We start from the raw sequence: 21194 nt of genomic DNA, 5'->3' as shown, positions 1-21194 counted from the left end.
AGATCTCCTGACTTTTAAAACAGTATAGTCTACACTGTACCATTAAACATTTACTTAAAGCTGAATTCAGCATGAGACAGTCTCCCTCCTAACATTTCATTCTACTGTTTGATCTACTTTTCTAAGTATAATATAGATTCTTTGTTCACATGTAAAAGAATACCAAACTGCATTATGTGTTTCAAAACGAGATTTTTTCTCAGTATATGTTAACTGAAATTATCCCTGGGGAGTGGGAGTGAGTACTTTCACTTTTTATTCTACTTATTTCTATACTGCTTCAATTTCTTTTTTACAGAGAATACTTTGGTAAGTTAAAAAAAGAAAACTAATTACTTACAAAAAAAAAAAAGAAACAATTCACCTTGAGATTATTTCCTGCCAAATTCAGCCATTGCAAATGTACCAGCTCCTTTAGCCCTTCCACAGAGCCAATGCTGTTATGTGGCAGGTTTAACACTCGGAGCTGGGTCAGCTTGGCCACTCCCATCATCCGCACCAGCCGGTTATTAGCCACTGACAACTGTGGGGAAGAAACGTATCATTATTCTTAGGAATAAAATATACATACTACTTTCACAGTAGGGTGATTAAAAAGACTTGTTTATATCACCAAACGTTCCCAAATATACAAACCCAATTTGCACTTTTCACATATATTGTCTAAATACTCTACAGTGTAACTATTAGTTTGCTGTTGTTCCTAAGCAACAGAAAATACAGATAAAGCTAAGCAATCAGACCTCCTCCAACTTGTAAAGAGAAAACATTTTTAACTCAGCAACTACTTGAGAATGTGTGTGTGAGGAAGATCAGCCCTAAGCTAACATTCATGTTAATCCTCTTTTTTTTTTGCCGAGGAAGATTGGCTCTGAGCTAACATCTATTGCCAAACCTCCTCCTTAATAACATCTAACATCTAATGCCAAACCCCCCCACCCCCAAAGCCCCAGTAGATAGTTGTATATCATAGTTACACATCCTTCTAGTTGCTGTATGTGGGACGCGGCCTCAGCATGGCCGGACAAGCGGTGCGTTGGTGAGCGCCCGAGATCCGAACCCAGGCCGCCAGTAGCAGAGCGTGCGCACTTAACCGCTAAGCCACAGGGCCGGCCCTACTTGAGAATGTAAACTCCACAAGAATAGGATCCTTACATTGTCTCAGTCAAAATCTAGAACAGCGCCAGACACATAAGAGGGGCCCAGTAAACATTTGTTAAATAAATGAATGAAGTCTTTACTCCCATCCTGAGGTAAAAGGTTATCTTAACAACACAATATTTTGCCAACATAAAATGTTTTCTTTTTTAACAAATGCTTCTTTTTCTAGTCTACTCTAAATGTAGCATATACGTGTACATCTTCAGGAGAAACTGTCATATAAAAATTTAAGGCAACATTTACTGCTTTCTAGGCCCGCAGAGTTACTTTTTTGTTAGGTTATTTTATTGTTTTATTTTGTATAATAATAATCTTTTCCTGTATAACTATTTCCCTAGATGGCAATACCTACCTGTATTAATTGTCTGCATTTCTCAAGATTTTCCAATTTAATAATCTGATTTTTATCCAGAATCAAAGTATGAATATCAGCTTCACAGGGTAAGTTCGGACTTAATTTCTGTAGCCCCTGCCCTGACCAATTGACCACTGATCCTTGAAAAGAGGAAAATCATTAGAAAACACAAATATAACAGTTGAGCATAGGAATGGAATTATACTCATAAAATCTCTATACATTTAGAGTTATAAAACACCAAAGCATAATAAATATCAAGATTTTAAAACTAAAGCAATCAAGTTATAAACAACCACAGACTGAAATTATTCACTTTCCTTCAGAAATATCAAATTACACCTAGATTTGTGATATTCTACTCAAGTTTTTATGATGTGATACTTTGGAATTCTTCACATTTAAATATGAACTATTAGTTACATGTTTGCTGCCTAAATAATGATAGCATTTTTAAATGGAACTAATCTTTTGATAGAGATCAACTTGCCTACAACCCAACTACCAGTACATCCTAAAATGCCCAACTATTTTGAAAATAAAAGTATATAGTTTAGTTAATTTAACTACAAAATGGGAATAATATACCTAATTCATTAAATTGATGTGGGGATGAAAAGAGACATATAAATAACACTCAATAAAGTAATAAAGTAAAAGTTTAAATCCTGGCTCCAGCAGTTAACCATTGTGGTATCTTGGGCAAGTTATTGGTCTCTTTTGGGCTCGCCTTTCTACTCTGTAAAATGGAGATGATGATAATACCTGCCTTATTATGTTGTTCTACAGAGAAAATGAGATAATGTAAAAAAAAAGCACTCAGAATATCGTCTGGCTCATGTAAACAGTGCTCTGTAAGTGTAAACTGCTATTACTGTCAGTAAGTTACCTTAGTGGGCTGGGGGTGTGGAGTTTAAGAGAAGCCCATTCAGAGGGGGGCGGGGCCAGTGAAACTGCCAATTTCAAATTTATACCCAGATTAAGATTACTTTGGGAAATAATTATGCGAGATTGCTCTCCAAAACGGTTTCAACGTTTTTCCATTGTCTAATGGCTTCCAGTATTTGGGGGTGATGGGATTCTCTGAGAATTTGGTGAAAGATGTCCCAGAAAAATGCACAGCCTTTGCACACAATTCTAAAGGGTCGGCAGACCTCGTAGAACCATCGATACCCCGCCTCCCAAGAAGTTACAGCCCCCAGATAACGAGCCCCTAACTTAAGCCGCGGGGACAGGCCTCGACCCTCGGCTCTGCCCTCGACCCAAACGGCCGCGCCGAGCCTCGGAGCTGTAACCCCAACAAAGGAGAGCGGCTCACGCCCGGCGGCTCCAGCCACAGAAGCACCACACCCCGCGCTCCGCTGGGCGCGACCAGACCCGACCCCAGGACCCCGCCTGCAGAACTAAGGGTGGAGAACTGAGGGCTCCGGGTCACCCACCGATTTTATCAGGGTCACCAGACGCTTCCAAGAACGGGTTCAACGTCAGTCTAGGGAGCTGTGTTTGAGGATTCCTGAAAGTTCTAGGAACCGACGGGACAGGGGGACGCGTAAAGCGAGAGAGGGAGATCTTGCGATTTTCACTTGGGCACCCAGAACTCAAACTAAACATCCAAGAGAGGTCACGGCAGCCCGAAACCCACCGCCCAGGCAGCCTCAGGAGCGCGGGAGCCGGGATGCCCAGCCGCGCGAAGGCCCCTGGGGACTGTAGTCCCCCGGTCGGCCCTCGCCGCGACGCTGGAGAGCTAGGCAGCGCCGGGGGACTACAACTCCCAGAGGGAAGCGCGCCACCGCGCCACCCATAGCTTCGCATCAAAAGAACTGGTCCAGAACTGCACCCCTAAACCCAGGCTTCTCCTCTCCACCAGGCAACTATTTAATTCAGTTCCACGTAGTAAACCTTGGGACTCACGGGTGGGGATCGCCTTACCGTCTCCAGGAGGCAAAGCTGCGTCGACGCGCGCCACCGCCATAGTTCCCGCTTGCTAATAATACCAAGCAACCGTCCTCCAGTGGCTCTGTGGAGCTTGTAGTCGGAAGGAGGGAACGCAAACTACAGCTCCCAGGATGCACCGCGCCCAGCTGGCCCAATCGGCTGCCTATGCCTAATGACGTAAACCTCGGTTAGAATCTGAGCCGCAGTGAGTTAGGAACCCTGGTCAACTCCCGTGTTTGACAGATGAGCAAACAAACCATTGTTAGAGGATCATTTCACTCCATTTTCTAGGTGTTTGTGAAATTTGACACTTTTACCATTATTATAAGGTCACTACTTAATGCAGACCGAATCTGAGAGCTTATTATTAGAAGTCTCTGTGCGGGCTGCCCCTTCCTTTGACAATTCTAAGTTGCAAGTTTTCAACTCTACTGTAGGAATGACGTGGGCGATCTTGTTGAGATAGTGAAAATGGATATTTTATTTGAAAATTTAGTTAAAGCATGCTGGGGGGTGGATAGAAGCTTTTATATATATATATATTTTTTTTTTTATATATAATTTTATTTATTTTTCCCCCAAAGCCTCAGCAGATAGCTGTATGTCATAGTTGCACATCCTTCTAGTTGCTGCATGTGGGATGTGGCCTCAGCATGGCCGGAGAAGTGGTGCCTCGGTGCGCGCCCGGGATCTGAACCCAGGCCGCCAGCAGCAGAGCGCACGCACTTAACCACTAAGCCACAGGGCCGGCCCAAAGCTTTTATATTTTTAAGTGGTTGTTCTTGAATAGTTAACAGAACTTTAGACCTGGGAGTATATTTAATAAGTATGAACCTGGAATTTTTCCAGGGAGTATACAAAAGTTTACAATATAGTCTCCAAATCAAGAAATACACTGCTGAATTGGAGGACAGTAGGCTCACACTTTTGATATAACTATGAACTCAATAAGATTTCAGGGAATGGAGGAAGAAATGGAAACTATAATCTTCAGAGGAGATTATAGGAGGAGGAAGTGAAACATAGCTAGGGCTTAAAAGATGTAGACTTTAAACAGTTCAGAAGTAGAAGATGAAAAGACATTAGCGCAGGCTGCAGGTGGGGAAGGTGGTAATGAAGCTATGCTCACAGGAAGTAAGAAACTAACCTGATAGCACCACAGAATGTACAAAAGGAGCTTCCAAATTCTACTACCCACTCCTCCGTTTCCACTTGCAACCTTTATTCTGAACTCTCCTCTTTGTGAAACAGCAATGTCCAAAATCTCTGATAATTTCTCTTTGGGAAAATCCAATAACTCTTGCTTCTAGATTTCCAGGCACTTGATTCTGTGAGCATTCCCTCCTTCCTGGGTTCTCCTCCTGACTACACCTGCCTTAACTTTTTTCTTTTTTTTTACTCTATTTCCCACTGTTTTAGTCTGAAAACAAATTTCCTAGTTCTGAAGAGGGAATTAAGACTAGGAATTTTTTCTTCTAACCAAGAGACCCTTACCTAGAAAGCACAGTCTTACTATACAGGTGTAAGAACAAAGCAAGCCTGAACACTGCCTCCTACCTTTGTTCCTGGAACAGCTGGTGAGGATTGAGGAGTCTCTAGCTCAGGGAGGAAGAAAGGGTTTACAGTCCTCTCCAGTTTAGCAGGGTAATCACTTGGGAGGGGGATCCTGGAAGCCCAGAGGGTCCTTAAGAAGCAGGGATTCCTGCAAGTTTACAGCAATAGCAGAACCAGAGTTTTGTCTGGTTCATCTGACCTGGGATCCTGAGGAAAGGTCCAAAGGATTCCTTTTATGGGGTTAACTAAGTATAGTCATGGCTCTTAAAGAGAGTGGCCAGATATTCCTGGGCATGGTCCCACATGCCCAAGTGAACCAGCAACCCTTTAAAATCAGACCACAGAAACTCTTTTGTGCTTCGGAAACAGCTTTTACATCTAAAATCAAATTGCTAGGCTAGCCCGGGTGGCCTAGTGGTTAAGTTCAGGGCAATCTGCTTCGGTGGCCTGGGTTTGGATCCCGGGCACCTACACCTCTGTTAGTGGCCATACTGTGGCAGCAGCCCACATAAAAAAGAAAAAACAGGAAGATTGGCAACGGATGTTAGCTTAGGGCGAATCTTCCTCAGCAAAATATATACGTATATATTTTTTCAATTAAATTGCTATACTCTAAATGGCCTCAACTTGTATATATGTTAAACTCTGCAAGCTCCCATCAATTTGGAGGATTCTCCTAACCAACTTGTGACCCTCTCAACAAGGCAGCACTATTTGGCAGGCCCTGGCCTCACAAAAAAGACTTTCCTTTCTATCAGCACAGTATACCTGATCTCTGCAACAGGTATCTGACTCTCTCTCCCATCTCTAATTTATCTGCCCACAGCTGCTGGCGTGATCTAAGGAAAACAACACCTTTTATGTGTTAATCACCTCCTCAAAACCTTCCCTTTTGAACTTCAGCTTTCAAGGCCACCACAATCTGGCCTCACCCTACTTCCCATCATTCATTCCACTACTTTTCATTTGGAGTTTCTGAGTGAGGGATTGACAAAATGAAACTGGTGTTGTGGAAAAGTTAAACTGCTCATATAACAAGGATGAATTGAGAAGTAGAATGGTGGAGGAAGGAGACTATTGTAATAGTGGATGGTAACCTTTACCAGAGCGGTTTCAGGAGGGTATTATATTCCAGTTTAGATAACAGAGTTAAGAGACTAGGTAGACGGGGAAGTGGAACAGCATCTGTGGGTGGTGCAATTGACCCTGACAAAACAAAGAGGTTTTCTAATTGGGATGAGAACTTAGATTTGAAAGAAGTAAATATAATAACAACTGAAAAGTGTTAGAGTTTTAAAACTAAGAAGTTATTAATATACAGAATTTTGACACTGTAAAGATTTTGAAAATGTACCTTTTTTTTTACAATAAAAAATCTTTATGTGAAATTTAGGTGCAGGGCCAGCCCCGTGGCTTAGCGGTTAAGTGCGTGCGCTCCGCTGCTGGCGGCCCGGGTTCGGATCCCGGGCGTGCACGGATGCACTGCTTCTCCGGCCATCCTGAGGCCACGTCCCACATACAGCAACTAGAAGGATGTGCAGCTATGACATACAACTATCTACTGGGGCTTTGGGGGGAAAAATAAATAAAATTAAAAAAAAAAAGAAAGTTAGGTGCATAAAACTAAATGTTTTCTTCTCCAGTTGGTATTCATTGGTAGATTCTTATGGTCTTGCTCCCTTATCTATGACCTATGACATGGAAGGAGAGACTGCCACTATGAAATATCTATTCACGGGTTATCTAGAAGGCCCAAATGAGCAATAACTTTCCTCATTATCACTTATTATATCATCATCATTATTATCTCTGGCTATGTGCTAGGCTTTGTGATAACTATATATCTTTGCTCTAATTTTCACAAAATCCACGCAAGTAGATCCCAAGAGATTATAGTTGCCAGATAAAATAGAAGGCACCTAGTTAAATTTGAATTTCAGATAAAAAAATGAATAAATTTTTCATATAATGTCCCAAATATTGCATGTATATATTGTAATATATATACTAATACATATTAGTAGATATTTAAAATATATACTATAATATATGCTAATTTCTGGCAACCCAACAAAAGGTAAGTAATTTATCCAAGGACAGAATTTTGAATTCATGTGCAACCATATATTAACTTTTCTGATAATTTAATTTGAAATACTATTACTGCACATTTTATTTCTCTGGTTATAGACTTAATGAATTTAGTCATTTTGCAAACTAAGAATATATATATTCTTTTTTTTTTTTTTTTGTGAGGAAGATCAGCCCTGAGCTAACATCCATGCTAATCTTCCTCTTTTTGCTGAGGAAGACCAGCTCTGAGCTAACATCTATTGCCAATCCTCCTCCTTTTTACTCCCCAAAGCCCCAGTAGATAGTTGTATATCATAGCTGCACATCCTTCTAGTTGCTGTATGTAGGACGCAGCCTCAGCATGGCCGGAGAAGCAGTGCGTCAGTGCGCGCCCGGGATCCAAACCCGGGCCACCAGCAGCAGAGCGTGCGCACTTAACCGCTAAGCCACGGGGCCGGCACAGAATATATATATTCTTAAGAATTTTTTTTCATGTTTTTGTGTTCAGAAAGAAATTCTGGAAGGATCCACAGACACTATTAACTGTGGTCACCTGAGGAGAGGATGTCTTTGTTCAGGCTGCTCTAACAAAATACCATAGATTGGGTGGCTTAAACAATAAACATTTATTCTCATAGTTCAGGAGGCCGAGAAGGCCAAAATCAGGATACTGGCAGATTCCATGTCTGGTGAGGGCCCTTTTTCTGGCTTGTAGACAGCCCCCTTCTTGCTGTATCCGCATGCAGCCAAGTGAGAGGTCATCTCTCTCGTGTCTCCTTTACAAGGACACGAATATCATTCATGAGGGCTCCACCCTCATGACCTAATTACCTCCCAAAGGCCTGACCTCTGAACACTATCACACTGGGGATGGTGGCTTCAACATACAAATTTGGGGGGGACTTAAAACATTCAGTCCATAGCAGAAAAGGGAAGTAAATCAATGAGGGACAGGATTGGGGAGAAACTTTTCACTGACTACATTTATGTAATTTTTTAAAATCATATGAATGCATTGCCTATTCAAAATATTACATTTTAAAATATATGAAATAAACATCAGTTCTGCCATAACGACAACAGACAAAAAATGATGACTACAGTGTCTATGGCTAACAAAAAGGCCCGAGAGAAACTAGAAGCCTGAAGTGCATGAGAATGGGAAGAAACCACAAGATGAGGAATATTCGTGAACAGTTATGTTTTAGTCAGAATGGGAGTGGTGATGTTGCTGTGCCAGTCACTAACTAGCACACCTGGTTAATGGAAAGATGTCTGAGGTATCAGTTGTTGTCTTTTTAACCATGTTGCAATCAACTAGGTATACTGTGATCCCCGTTTTTAAAAACAATTATATATGGAGAAAAGTATGGAAAATTTCAACCAACTCTGAACCATGGAGACCTCAGACACTGAGGTCATTAAACATGCTGAAGGAGCGTCTGGGCTTCAAAGCCAGACCAGGGATGAATGCCAGTGTTGTCACTTACTAGCTGTGTGATCTTGGACCTGTAATTTAAACTCTGTGCGATGCCATCTGAAAACTGGCAATAATATTCCCAATCCACATCACCACTGCGATAATTTGATCCATTACCTCATGTTAGGAACCCAAAACAGTGCCTAGCATATGGTAAACACTCAATAAAAGGTAGTGATTTTTTTTGTGTGTGTGGTAAGGAAGATTAGCTCTGAGCTAACATTCGTTGCCAATCCTCCTCTTTTTGCTGAGGATGACTGGCCCTGGGCTAACATCTGCGCCCATCATCCTCTACTTGATATGGGACGCCGCCACAGCATGGCTTGACAAGCAGGGTGTTGGTCCCTGCCCGGGATCCAAACCCACGAACCCCAGGCCGCCAAAGTGGAGCACACGAACTTAACGGCTATGCCTCCAGGCTGGCCCCGGCAGTGATTTTTTTATTATTGCTAAGGTAGCACTGTCCAATAGAAATATGTGAGCCTCATATAGAATTTTGAGTTTTCTAGTAGCTGTATTTTAAAAAGAAAAAAGAAACAGATTAAATTGTTAATAATTTTATTTGACCCAATATATTTAAAATAATAGCATTTCAACATATAAACAATATGAAAAGTAGTAATGAGACATTTTATTTTCTTATTTTTAATGAAGTTTTTGAATCCAGTGTGTATGTTACACTTGCAGCATGTCTCAATGAGGACTAGCTCACCAGTGCTAGTGGCCACATGGGGCCAGCAGCTACTATATCAGACAATGGAGCTCTAAGGGGTAGGATTATCAAAACTCTCACCATAAATTTGTCATATCATTATCTTGCATGTTTTTAAAAATCATATATTGCTCTTACAATCAGAAAACACAATAAAAATGAAAAGTCGCTTGTTCTGAAGTCAGAAAGAATTATGCTTTTATTATTTTAATAGGTGTTACACATATGATAATAAAAACCAAGCAGTGCAAAAGGTTCTACACTGATAATTTCGTGTGTTCTGTCTGTACACTTGTCTAGAAGATAGGCTGCAGCTCTTTCAGATTATCAAACTGGTCTGTAAATTAAGTAGACGTTTAGAACTAAAATTACAAAATTTCAACAATAAAATTCTACAGAAATATATGAATGGAGGGGCTAACTATCCTGCCTTATTATAAGGGGATTCTAGCTGGGCTTCTGTCCAGACGTTATGGTGAACAACTAGGAAACTCTCTCAGTTTCTCCAAAGCAACAAGATTTCAGTTACGTGGACACAGAACAGTCTTAAAAGCGTCAATCCTAAAAAGCGTGCAATGTCAGGGCCAAAATAATGAATATAGAAGAGTTAGCCATCCTAAGATGAGATACCAAAATTTTTATTTTATTTTTCTTCTAGACATCAGCTAGTATCTGAGAGAAAGAAGAGGCTACTTTATGTAGATATTCTCCAGCAGGGGTTGGCAAACTACGGCCCGTGGGCCAAATCCAGCCTGCCACCTGCTTTTGTGCAACCTACAGCTAATCATGGTTTTTAGGTTTTAAACAGCTGGAAAAAGTCAAAAGAATAATAACATTTCATGATACATGAAATTATATGAAATTCAAATTTCAGTGTCCATCAATAAAATTTTATTGGAATATAGCCATACTTGTTTACCTATTGTCCACAGGTGTTCCTACAACAGAGTACAACCAAGACCATGTGACACTCATCACTTCACACTGCTGCTACACACTACAAATCATAGTGACATATCTGCAACTTGACAGCATTTGGAGTGCCAGGTGTACCGCCATACTGTGACATTTTATTATTTTTATTACCAGCATATACCTATCATGTCAAAAGAAAAAAGTGGTCTTAAAATGTCCCATCTTTAAGGTATAGTGAAGTGTGGATTATTTTATCATCAAACTAGATGGCAAAGCATTGTGTTTATTATGCAATGAAACTATACCTGTGTTAAAGGAATACAATAGGTGTCAACGTTAACAAACTAAGCAGTCGTCACAATATTCCCAAATCACAGAAAACAACAGCCAGAAAAGTTAAAAAATTAAATAGAGTATCTCGTCATAGCAGAATTTCTTCACACACACAAAAGAAAATGAAGCTGCAACCAAAGTAAGTTTTCAAGGGCTCATTTGTCAGCCAATCGAGGAAAGGTGATCACTCATGGTGTGCTAACCAAATGTCTGATTGCAGCAGCTCAAGAAACGGACCCAGAAAAAAGAAACGGTCTTGTTTAAGACCACAGCCTTTAGGTGAGAACAGCTGCTTAAAGTGTTGAGGACACTGGGAACAACATCAAAGGTCAATATAAATTACTTAGTGAAGGCAAATTATTTTGAATGGTTTTCCTTGGCTCTTAATGAGTTGACAGGTATTACTGATACTGCTCATTTGCTCCTTTTTATTCCAGGAGTCAATGCTGGAAGTGACTGAAGAATTAGCCTCTATGAATAGGCAGCATGAAACATGAAAAGAGGAAATATTTTTAGAGAAGTTGAGAAAACACGAATTCAATAGCCCTAGAGTGGAATCTGCTATGCTTTGTTACAACTCATGATGTAAGTAGAAAAAGGCTTGATTCCACAGATTTACACCTATGAGAAAGTAAAGTGTTTAAATCCTGTGGTTATAACGTCACTGTATTATCAATCAACAGGTGCTTTGTGGAAAATATTTCAATCAACCATGTGTTATTGATCTAGTAGTGTCAACAATAAACTTCATTTGCTCTCGTGGACTTAACCATCATAAGTCCATGAATATTCTGACTTGCCCTACCTCACAGCATTTGATAACTTACTAGTGGTAACATTTTATTGTGATTTTTTTTTTTAAGCTCAGGGCCAAGACTGAAATTTTTCTAAATGAGAAGAATCTCCCTTAACCACTTTTATGGAACAATAGATGGATTTAGAATTCATTTTTGGTAATTTTCTAATTTTCATCATTTGACGTTGCTTCTTAATGACCTCAACCTAAAATTACAAGACAAAACAGCACTTACATGCAAAATTGATTCTGTGGTAAAGTCATTTTGACAATAACTAACATTAGTTAATTCACAAGTTAAAACAAAAAGGACGCTCTCCATTCTCACACAAATTCGCAGTGTTATATTTTTCGAGCTCAAACTACAGTTTTAGCAGTATTTGAGAGGCCTCAGTGCAAATGCAAAAGAAATTTCCATGTTTCAAGACCCATTTAACTGTGCTCTGAGGAGCTTACACTTAACTTTCAATTGGAAATTATTAATATGACATGGTAAAAGGATGATACCAAGAGAATAATCTATTATAATCCTATAATTGCATTCCAAGAGTTTAATATGCTCAATTTAAACCATATGCCCTTGGATTGTTATCAGTATTGGGCAGTATTTATCTGGGTGAAAAGACATTTTTCAGAGATTAAATTTGTAAAATCTCATTACAAATCAAGATTAACAGATGAACATTTGCAATGGATTTTGATGATAGGGAATAACTTTGAACCCTAATGAAGAGAAATGTTATCCTCCACCACTCCAAAAAAGAATTTCATTCTTCTCTTTAGTAGACCTGCTTACAAAAACTTGTACTCAATATTATTATATTTAAATTTCATCAATGAAAATGTTGTGGAAATTTGTTTTCTTTGTTATATAAATACCTATATAATACACTCAATTTTGTCTCAGTGCACAAAGCGTCAAATATTTTCCAGGCCTCCGGGGGGAGCTCTGCGCTTCGCGCAGCCACTGGCCCCTGGGCTCCGACAGGAGGCAGCCCGCCTCTTCCCCGGCCGGCAGTCGTGCCTCGGGGCTTACTTAGTAGAGATTCCGTAAACGGAACGAACAAATGTAGTAAATGCTGTAGCGTAACTCCCAGTAGAGAGAGCGCCCAATGAATGTTAATTACCATCACTGCAAAGCGCCACCATGCACAATTCGATTCGCACGGCCTGGGAGACAATTCAGGTCTCATTGCCTTTTTTTGCAAATCGTAAAACTATTAAAATTTAATTTTGCTGGTTGAGAAAATGGGCCAACACAGAAGGCAAAATGTGACTTTAAGTTCCACCCGCGGGGTACCGGTCTGTGGGTCACTAACCTAGAGGAGGGCGAGTTCACGATCCCTGCAGCGGGACCACGGCTCTAGGACGTCTGGCCGCAGGAGAGAGAACGCCTCAGACACCGGCCGGCGCGGCCTGTGTGACCGTCACCCCGGAGCCTCCACCGTCTTCGGCAAACTCCTCCCGAGAAAGGCCGCCGCGGCGAAGACCTCGCGCGTCGCCGGCGAGAGTGACGTCATCGTCGAGCGCCGGGGCCAGCGAAGGGCATTGGGGGAGGAGATTGCCCCCACGACGTTATAAGGTCCCTTCCCATGATCCTCTCCTTCTCTTCGCCATTTTTCCTTCTTCCCGGCGGCTGCAGCGATGAAGTAAGGGGGAGTCCTGCATCCTATCCGCCTCCATCTTCGGGCAGCGCGCCTCTCCGGCGTCCCGGGCATGGCCTCTCCTTGCCGTGGCCACCCTCCCTAATGGGCTTTCGCTTTTCGTTCCAGGGTCGAGCTGTGCAGCTTCAGCGGCTACAAGATCTACCCCGGACACGGGCGGCGCTACGCCAGGACGGACGGGAAGGTGAGAGGCCGCGTCGGCTCCACGCCGCGCGTACTGCTGAGGGGGGAGAGCGGGCCACTTCGTCTAGGCGGGTCCATTTCTCTCGTCGTTCTTGTCCCTGGAAGCCTGGCTTCGGTGCCCCTGCGTGCAGTGGTCGTGAGGACCGGAAGCCTTTAAGTGAACCATTCTTGAGCCTTGACCTGGTGTGAGTCAAGGCCGCATTGCGGAGTGTAACTTCAGTGGCCCGGGATAAGGGAGGTGGGCCACCGAGGTGTCTGGCCACTTAACGGGCCCAGGTCCTGCTGGAATCCCGGGAGGGACGGAAGCTAGACGCCTCCCAGGATTTGCCGCCGCGCCCCCCCGCCCGCGGTACGGGCTGAGGTCAGCCTGCCTGCTCACGAGAGACGACGGGACCAAACGCGGAGACCTTCGTGGTGCCGCTCAGTCACCTGCCACTTGGTGACACAAACCCTTCGGTCTCGGTGGCCTCAATTTCGTAAAAAGAGACGATAGCGCTAGAATACTAATTCGCTAAGGATTTCAAGTTCAGCCTCTCGTGCTTTGTATAGTTGAGTAACTACTTTGAACTTGTCACGACAGGTGTTCCAGTTTCTTAATGCAAAATGCGAGTCGGCATTCCTTTCCAAGAGGAATCCTCGGCAGATAAACTGGACTGTCCTCTACAGAAGGAAGCACAAAAAGGGGCAGTCGGTAAGTGAAGTGCACTTTGCTGTTGAGGGGCTATCCCTTAAGTGGTTTAACTTCTGAGCATCGGTTGCTGCTCTGTAAAATTGTGATTAAATGAGACAGTACGTGAAGGTGCTCTTAGGCCGTAGAGCATCGAACACGAAGTGAAAATGATTGATCCAGGGTTTCCTTATGCATCTTAGGGCCACAGTAAAGAGAGTTGAGATTTGGAAGCATCCCCTTGCTGGAGTCAGACATTACATTAAGCACCGTTGGGTTATAGAGCACCATGGAAGTGTTCAAGGTGTTACAGGGGGTGGAAACTAAGTAGTTATTTATGGTTTTGATCATAATGTTTATAGGATTAGTCCTAACAGATATCAGTGGAGTCTTCCAGCATACCACTTCGTTCTCAAGAAGACTGGATGTGTTTTTTGAAGTGCCCTTTTAGCTTGGTGAAGGAGATTTTTGAAGAAAGGTTTGAGTGCCATGACACTCAAGTATTCAGGAAACTTGGAATGTTTAGTGAGCACCTCCTGGGCGAAAGACATTACTAGGTATTGTTAGAGTTCAGAAAAAGGAGAAATTTATTTCTAATTTAATTAAAAAGTGGACTTGACACACCCATTAGGATGGCCATTAAGTGGGGGAAATGACAAGTATTGGTGAAGATATGGAGAAATTAGAACCCTTGTGCATTGCTGCATGTAAGATGGTGCAGGCACAGAGGAAAATGGCTTGGCATCTCAAAAAGTTAAACAGAATTATCATCATATGATCCAGCAATTCCACTTCTTGGTATACATCCAAGAGAATTATAAGCAGGGACTCACAGATAACTTGTACACTGATGTTCATAGCACTATTATTCACAGTAGCCAAGAGGTGAGAACAACCCAAACGTCCCATCAGTGGATGGCTAACAAAATGCGGTATATACATACAGTGGAACATTATCCAGCCTTAGAAAGCTGACAGCCAGCCAGCATGGATGAACTCTGAAGACATTATGCTAAGTGAAATAAGCCAGATAGAAAAGGACATATTGTGTGATTTCATTTTTGTGAAGTACCTAGAGTAGGCAAGTTCCTAAAGACAAAGTAGAGGTTACTAGGGGCTGGGGGGAGGGAGGAATGGGAAGCTAATATTTAATAGGTGCAGAGAGTTTGGGATGATGAAAAAGTTCTGGAGGTGGATAATGGTGGTGGTTGCACAACATTGTGAATGTACTTAATGCCACTGAGTTATACATTTAAAAATGCTTTAAAATGGTCAACTTATGTATATTTTACCACAGTAAGAAAAATACTTTAAAAATGGATTTAAGATAAGAAAAACTAACAGGTAAATATTGGCATTTCCTACAATAAGATTTCATCTTGGTAAAAAATTTAAAACAAGCATTTTAATCACAAATGTCCTGTTTTATCCATATATTAAAAAATTTTTAAGATATTTGGCATATCCCTGCCTTAATAAACAGTTCTTCAAGTATATTTTAATTTTTCTTGGACTTAGAGGGGCACTGCAGGATCTTGTTTATTGTTAAGCACTGTGGTATAGATTTCCAATATAGAATCTGCAGCAAATGTTTGAATTGTTCTCTGTCTTGATTCCCGGACATTCTCTAACACTTGGTGGCTTTCCTGTCATAAATCATTTTCTAACTTGACTAATTCTCCCAGTGACAGTACTTTGAATAAAAACAAATTATGTGAGTTGAGGTTTGATAATTTTTTTCCAAAAGTAAATTCTTTAACATAAACAGTCTTATTAAAATCTCTTTTCAAGTACTGTCCAGTTAACTTCCTTAAACTTTTTGTGTTTTTAAAATAGTAAAAAATGGCCAGAATTTGTAATAGATGATTTAACCAGTCCATAATTGGAAAACTTATCTGCATATTGTGGTATTTTACATATGGATATATCTTTATATAGTTATTTCATTTCAAATAATTGCATGAATTATTTCTGGTTGAATATTATTATGGTCTGAATGTGCCCCCCCCCCCCAAATTAATATGTTAAAACCTAACCCCCAAGGTGATGGTATTGGGAGGTGTGGGACTTTTGGGAGGTGATGAAGTCAGAGGAACGAGCCCTCAGGAATGGGGTTAATGCCCTGATAAAAAGAAGCCACAGAGAGAGCTCTCTTGCAAACTTTGGACATGTGATGATACAGCTACGATGGGAAGAGGGTCCTCACCTGACCATGCTGGTATCCTGACTTCCAGCCTCTAGAACTGAGAAATAAATTTCTGTTTACAAGCTGTTCAGCCTGGTATTTTGTTATAGCAGCCTAACAGTAAGACAAATGTGGATCTTAAAAGACTCATTTCCCCTGCCTTAAAGACTTAATTCCTCCCCCAAATTCATGAAGCAGTGTTCATAAGTGTGCTTCCCATCTTTTTGTTTTGTAGGAAGAAATTCAAAAGAAAAGAACCCGCCGTGCAGTCAAATTCCAGAGGGCCATCACTGGTGCATCTCTTGCTGATATAATGGCCAAGAGGAATCAGAAACCTGAAGTTAGGAAGGCTCAACGAGAACAAGCTATCAGGTGAGGAAGCCTTCATTATGAGCATTTCAGCTCTTGGGGTGGATTTTAGATTATGTTTGGGTTTATAGACACAGAAATCCAATCTGACGTTATTTTGTGGTTTTGGTACTTAGATCTATATAGGGATTGTCAGTCATAAATATTTAGGTTTAATAATACAGAAGTTTATAATACAGTCTAAACTAAATGGTTTGTTGAAATTCTATATGCAGTTAAAGCTATTATACAATTTTTAATGTATGTTAAGCTGACTTAGGGGTCAATGCCATTTATTGACAAACCCTTTGGCTTTATCCTATAAATTATTGGAGATGGGGAAGGAATATGATAATTTTACTTTCCCAAAACACTCTAGCTCTTTTTTAATAGGCTGTACCCTTAAGGCGTAAAGTGCTTTGTCTTAAGTTATTTTTAACCCCCCAGGGCTGCCAAGGAAGCAAAAAAGGCTAAACAAGCATCTAAAAAGACAGCAATGGCTGCTGCTAAGGTAATTGTGGGCTTGTCTTGGATTTCTTATTTAAAACAAAAGGAAAATTTATTTTTAATCCCAATTATAGTAAATGAAAGTTTCAAGTTTTTAAAGAATTTAGTGCAAATGGAAATAATGTTCATAACTGGTTTCTGGGTAAGTGATTCAGATCTCCAGAGAGCTCCCTCTACCAGAGTCAAATGAGGCTGTTAGTGTTAGAAATTGGGAAAGGGGAAAGTAAAAGTGGCTTTTGTTTTTTAAAGTTTATTTTGAGATAATTTTAGATTTACAGAAAGCTTTTCAATAACAGTGCAGAGTTTACCCAGCTTTTCTCAATGTTATCAATTGAGATAACCATAGTAAAATTTTCAAAACCAGAAAATTAACATTGGTCCTATACGACTAATAAAATCGATGTCCTTTTTCTGTTCTTAGGATACAATTCAGGATCCTACGTTGCATTTAGTTGTGTCTCCTTAACTCCTCCAATCTGTGACAATATCTTTGTCTTGCATTTATATTTTATAGAAAGGTGGACTTGTAATTTTTAGGGGGTTCTTAAGAGTAATAGGAATGTAGTTAAATAATCAGGAAAGCAATCTAGGATACATACAGAATCTGGACATAAGAGAGGGGTGATTAAAAAAAAGTTGCATGGAATAATGCCACATAACGTTATCTTTTTACAGGCTCCCACAAAGGCAGCACCTAAGCAAAAGATTGTGAAGCCGGTAAAAGTTTCTGCTCCCCGAGTTGGTGGAAAACGCTAAGTTGGCAGATCAGATTTTTAAATAAAAATCTAACTATAACTAGATTGTGGTGGATTTTTTTACTCTCAAAAGAGGCATGTGGGGCCTGCATGGTAATAGCTGAACTATAAAGAATTTAAGAGCTAGGCATTTTTTAAAGAGTTCATTTCTCAGGAATAATGCCTCTTAATGTAAGCCTCTTAGTTGGAGAGATGTTAAGCAAAATGATGTAAATAAGATCTGTATTGTGAAATGCTAGTTTTGCTCAGCTGAGGTGTAAAACTTTTTGGTTACATTGCTGTAAGTACTAGGATGTTACACAGATTATTTAGTCTAGGTTGATTGCTAAAAGGTGCACTTTTTTCTATCACTTCTGTCTGCAGAAAGCAAACCTTTTTAATGAATTATTTTTGTATTAAATTGCCCTTTTCCATGATAAACAGATACATTTATATTGTTTGCCTTTTGTTCGCTGGTATCTTAGCTCACCATTAGCTGATAGCTGAGTTACAAGTGCTCTTAACTATCAGCTGTGTTAATCTGCTTTTGGCTTTCTGAAAGTAACCTTCAATGAAGAGAACAATTTTTTGTGTGTGTGTGAGAGGAAGATCAGCCCTGAGCTAACATCCGTGCCCATCTTCCTCTACTTTATATGGGACGCCGCCACAGCATGGCTTGACAAGCAGTGCAGTGGAGCATGCGCACTTAACAGCTTGAGCCACCAGGCTGGCCCCAAGAGCACAATTTCTTGAGTATACTTATATAAATTCCCAAAGTAGTTTGCTGAACTGGGAGATTGATAGAGCCATAGTTAAAACTGCAAAAATGTCTGAGTAGCCTGCTATATTCAAGAGAGGTATGTATATAAAGTGTGATAAGGAAAATAGTAATCATAATTTGTTAAGAATAGCCTGTGCTGTGCCAAGCTGCAAGGATACAACAGTGAACAAGTTCCATCCTCTTGAAGCATGTATTCACACATAGGAATACTAGGTGAAGGTGAAATCAGACATCACTTCCCCCACCTCCTTTCTATCCAGGGTGATGGAACTAATGATTTTTTTTTTTTTTTTGAGGAAGACTGGCCCTCAGCCAACATCTGTTGCCAGTCTTCCTCCTTTTTTCCTTTTTTTTTCCCTCCCCCAAGCCCCAATAGATAGTTGTACATCCTTCTGGTTGCTCCATGTGGGACTCCACCTCAGCATGGCCTGATGAGCCGTGCCTAGGTCCGTGCCCAGGATCCAAACTGGTGAACCCTGGGCCACCAAATCGAAGTCTGCGAACTTAACTGTCACACCAAGGGGCCAGCCCCTAATGATTCTTTCAAGCATCCTTCTAGGTGTTGGGGATAACAATACAGTCCCTTTGGGGGACTTGAAAAGTAAAAAGATGTGTGAAGTCAATGTAAGAAATATATATTATCAGTATTTCTTGCATAAGATATACTAGCTTTTGCTTAGAAATATTAGGATTTTGCTTAAACCTTTTTATTTTTATTGTAATTTGTTTATGAAATTACAGGGGAAATAAGGGAAATTTAGCTGTGAACAAGGAAAGCTTAAAAAAGAATCAATCAAAATACCCAACTTGAATGCAAGAGCTATGGATTCTAATTTTTGCACACAGAATAAAATGTCCCTTTTAAAGCACTGCTTTTCTGATCTAAATGTTGTTAATAAAGTGGAACTGCTACTTCGGACTACCCTTGAGTCCTGGGTAGCTTGCAGCCCAGAAAGAGCTAGAAAACACTCAATACCTGTTCTCATAGGACCGCAAGGTTAGCTTTTCTGAGGAAGAAAATTGGACCACCTGTAAAACATTCTATTAAAACATTTGTCTCTGGGGCCGGCCCTGTGGCTTGGTGGTTAAGTGCGCGCGCTGCGATGCTGGTGGCCCGGGTTCGGATCCCGGGTGCGCATCGAGGCACCACTTCTCCGTTCATCCTGAGGCCAAGTCCCGCATACAGCAACTAGAAGGATGTGCAGCTACGACATACAACTATCCACTGGGGCTTTGGGGGGAAAAATAAAATAAATAAAATCTTTAAAAAAAAAAAAAAAAATTTGTCTCTGTCTATTAAAACATTTGTATTGGCCGGAAGGCACAGAGGAGAATCAAAGAATTTGTGGGCTTCTCAGTGCTTCACGGGTTGTGTTTTGGCAAAAACAGAATTGAGTGTAGGGTAATTTGCTTTAATTTAGCTCCTTGCCACTTACACGGCTTGTTGACTTACAACCTTATTTAAATCTATTTACCTTTTATAGTTAACTTAGTTCTAAAGGGAGTCGATTTCACAGTGGAAGATTGGTGGTGCTGGCCCAGCACATAGCCTTGGAGCTGGTGGATTTGGGCATCTGCTCTGGATGCCCCACCCCACGGGGGAAGGGGTGCAGCTCCACCTTCTAATTCTCCCTCCCTCCCCCAGCTGTAGTCGCAGACTGCGAACTGAGTGACCCTAAGTAAATCCCAGGCCTGGTATTTCTGTCTTTCCTCGGCCTGGGAGCTCACCTACCTACAGCCGGAATCTTTTTCAAGGATGCTGCCTCAAGTGTCCGGGCCATCTAGAAATTCCTGCACCCCCACCCCCAAATCCCGCGGAGACTAGGTGCATCAGGTTTGAGCCAACTGTATTCACCTGCAGTCTGTCCCTCACCTATGTCCGCAGGGCTCAAGGAGCCTTACCCAGCGACTGCAGACTCCGGGGCTGGGAGAGGAGGGGTTTGGCCCGCAGTTTTCCGGCCCCAGGAAAGCACCGCCAGGGCCCCACCCTAGTTGCCTGTGGCTCTTGTCTGCGCTAGAGATTCAATCCAGGGAGGGGAGACCAGGGCCCCGGCCCCGGCCCACCAGGTAGAAATCTGAAATAGGACCCACAGTGCACGTAGGAAAACGCAGTTCAAGTAGCGTCAGCCTTTATATTGGGTGTAAAATAGAAAAAATTCTTCCCCTAAGCTTATGTAAAAATATATGCAGATAAAGCTGTAAAGCAGTGCTAGGCCCTCCTCCCCACTCCCTGCCAACACGATTGTCGTCATATGTAGGAAATCGTCACTATATAAACCGATCATTCCAGAACAATCCTGACTATTCCCAGGGTGGTTCGGAGCCGGGAGTTGAAGCTTAGAGATTACAATAACTCCTATCATGGAGGGACTTAGATTTTATAACGTTCAACTGGAAGCTACGTTTCCACGTGAACGGGGCATTCTCTGGTCTTTTGTGCATAGGCTAACCTGTTACTAGGAGCCTCAAAATGTGATGCTTTCATGTTGTCGTGCGTCTCAGAGGTAGACGGGAAAAACAGACTCCTTTACAGCTGGGGTATCTCGGACGGGATCACTACTGCCCAACAGCTCCTACACGTGCTCAGAGCGTGGGAAAGAAGGGAAAAATAAAAGGGGAAACTGCCAGGACTTAAGATGTCCGCTCAGAGCCACTTCGATCTCCCAGGAAGGGCCTACCCGCTTCCAAAATGTCCGCCCGCAGTCCTGACGTCACTCGCTCGGCTTCATCCAGCCGGAGGGCCAGCGCGCTCCAATCAGGACTCAGTCCCCTCACCCACTGCCGGGGATTCACGTCACTTCCGGTGGTGCA

At 41.6% G+C, this 21194-nt stretch overlaps 2 protein-coding genes across 7 annotated transcripts in view; one reads left to right on the top strand and one right to left on the bottom strand.

The window, feature by feature from the left end:
* CEP97 (centrosomal protein 97) overlaps positions 1-12811 on the bottom strand; it is a 39029-nt gene extending 26218 nt beyond the window's left edge. For 2 of the 6 annotated variants that reach the window (XM_087439519.1, XM_087439523.1), the window contains exons 1-3: positions 2956-3343; positions 1514-1656; positions 365-523 (exon numbers count right to left, since the gene is read on the bottom strand). In XM_087439519.1, coding sequence (XP_087295645.1) covers positions 365-523; positions 1514-1656; positions 2956-3328 — 675 coding nt within the window. In that variant the 5' untranslated portion in view covers positions 3329-3343. Of the gene's footprint in view, positions 1-364; positions 524-1513; positions 1657-2955; positions 3344-3445; positions 3621-12633 lie in introns of those variants that run through there. The other 4 variants (XM_087439521.1, XM_004439966.3, XM_087439522.1 and 1 more) reach the window with 4 other exon arrangements.
* A 76-nt stretch (positions 12812-12887) lies between these two features.
* RPL24 (ribosomal protein L24) lies at positions 12888-17663 on the top strand. Its single transcript, XM_004439964.3, has 6 exons — positions 12888-12963; positions 13087-13162; positions 13742-13852; positions 16249-16385; positions 16809-16872; positions 17544-17663. The coding sequence occupies exons 1-6, from the start codon at positions 12959-12961 to the stop codon at positions 17622-17624; spliced, it is 474 nt and encodes a 157-aa protein (XP_004440021.1). The 5' UTR covers positions 12888-12958; the 3' UTR covers positions 17625-17663.
* Positions 17664-21194: the final 3531 nt, after the last annotated feature.

The sequence above is a fragment of the Ceratotherium simum genome, chromosome 15, assembly GCF_057802395.1.
Source record: "Ceratotherium simum simum isolate JZ-2026a chromosome 15, ASM5780239v1, whole genome shotgun sequence".
Classification (NCBI taxonomy): Eukaryota; Metazoa; Chordata; class Mammalia; order Perissodactyla; family Rhinocerotidae; genus Ceratotherium; species Ceratotherium simum.
This window is presented reverse-complemented; position numbering and strand designations above follow the sequence as displayed.

What these genes read in the sequence shown, in the direction of transcription:
- RPL24 (XM_004439964.3), top strand. An exon ending in CAACGAGAACAAGCTATCAG is followed by an intron (nt 16,386 to 16,808) that starts GTGAGGAAGCCT and finishes TTAACCCCCCAG; the next exon opens with GGCTGCCAAGGAAGCAAAAA. An exon ending in CAGCAATGGCTGCTGCTAAG is followed by an intron (nt 16,873 to 17,543) that starts GTAATTGTGGGC and finishes ATCTTTTTACAG; the next exon opens with GCTCCCACAAAGGCAGCACC.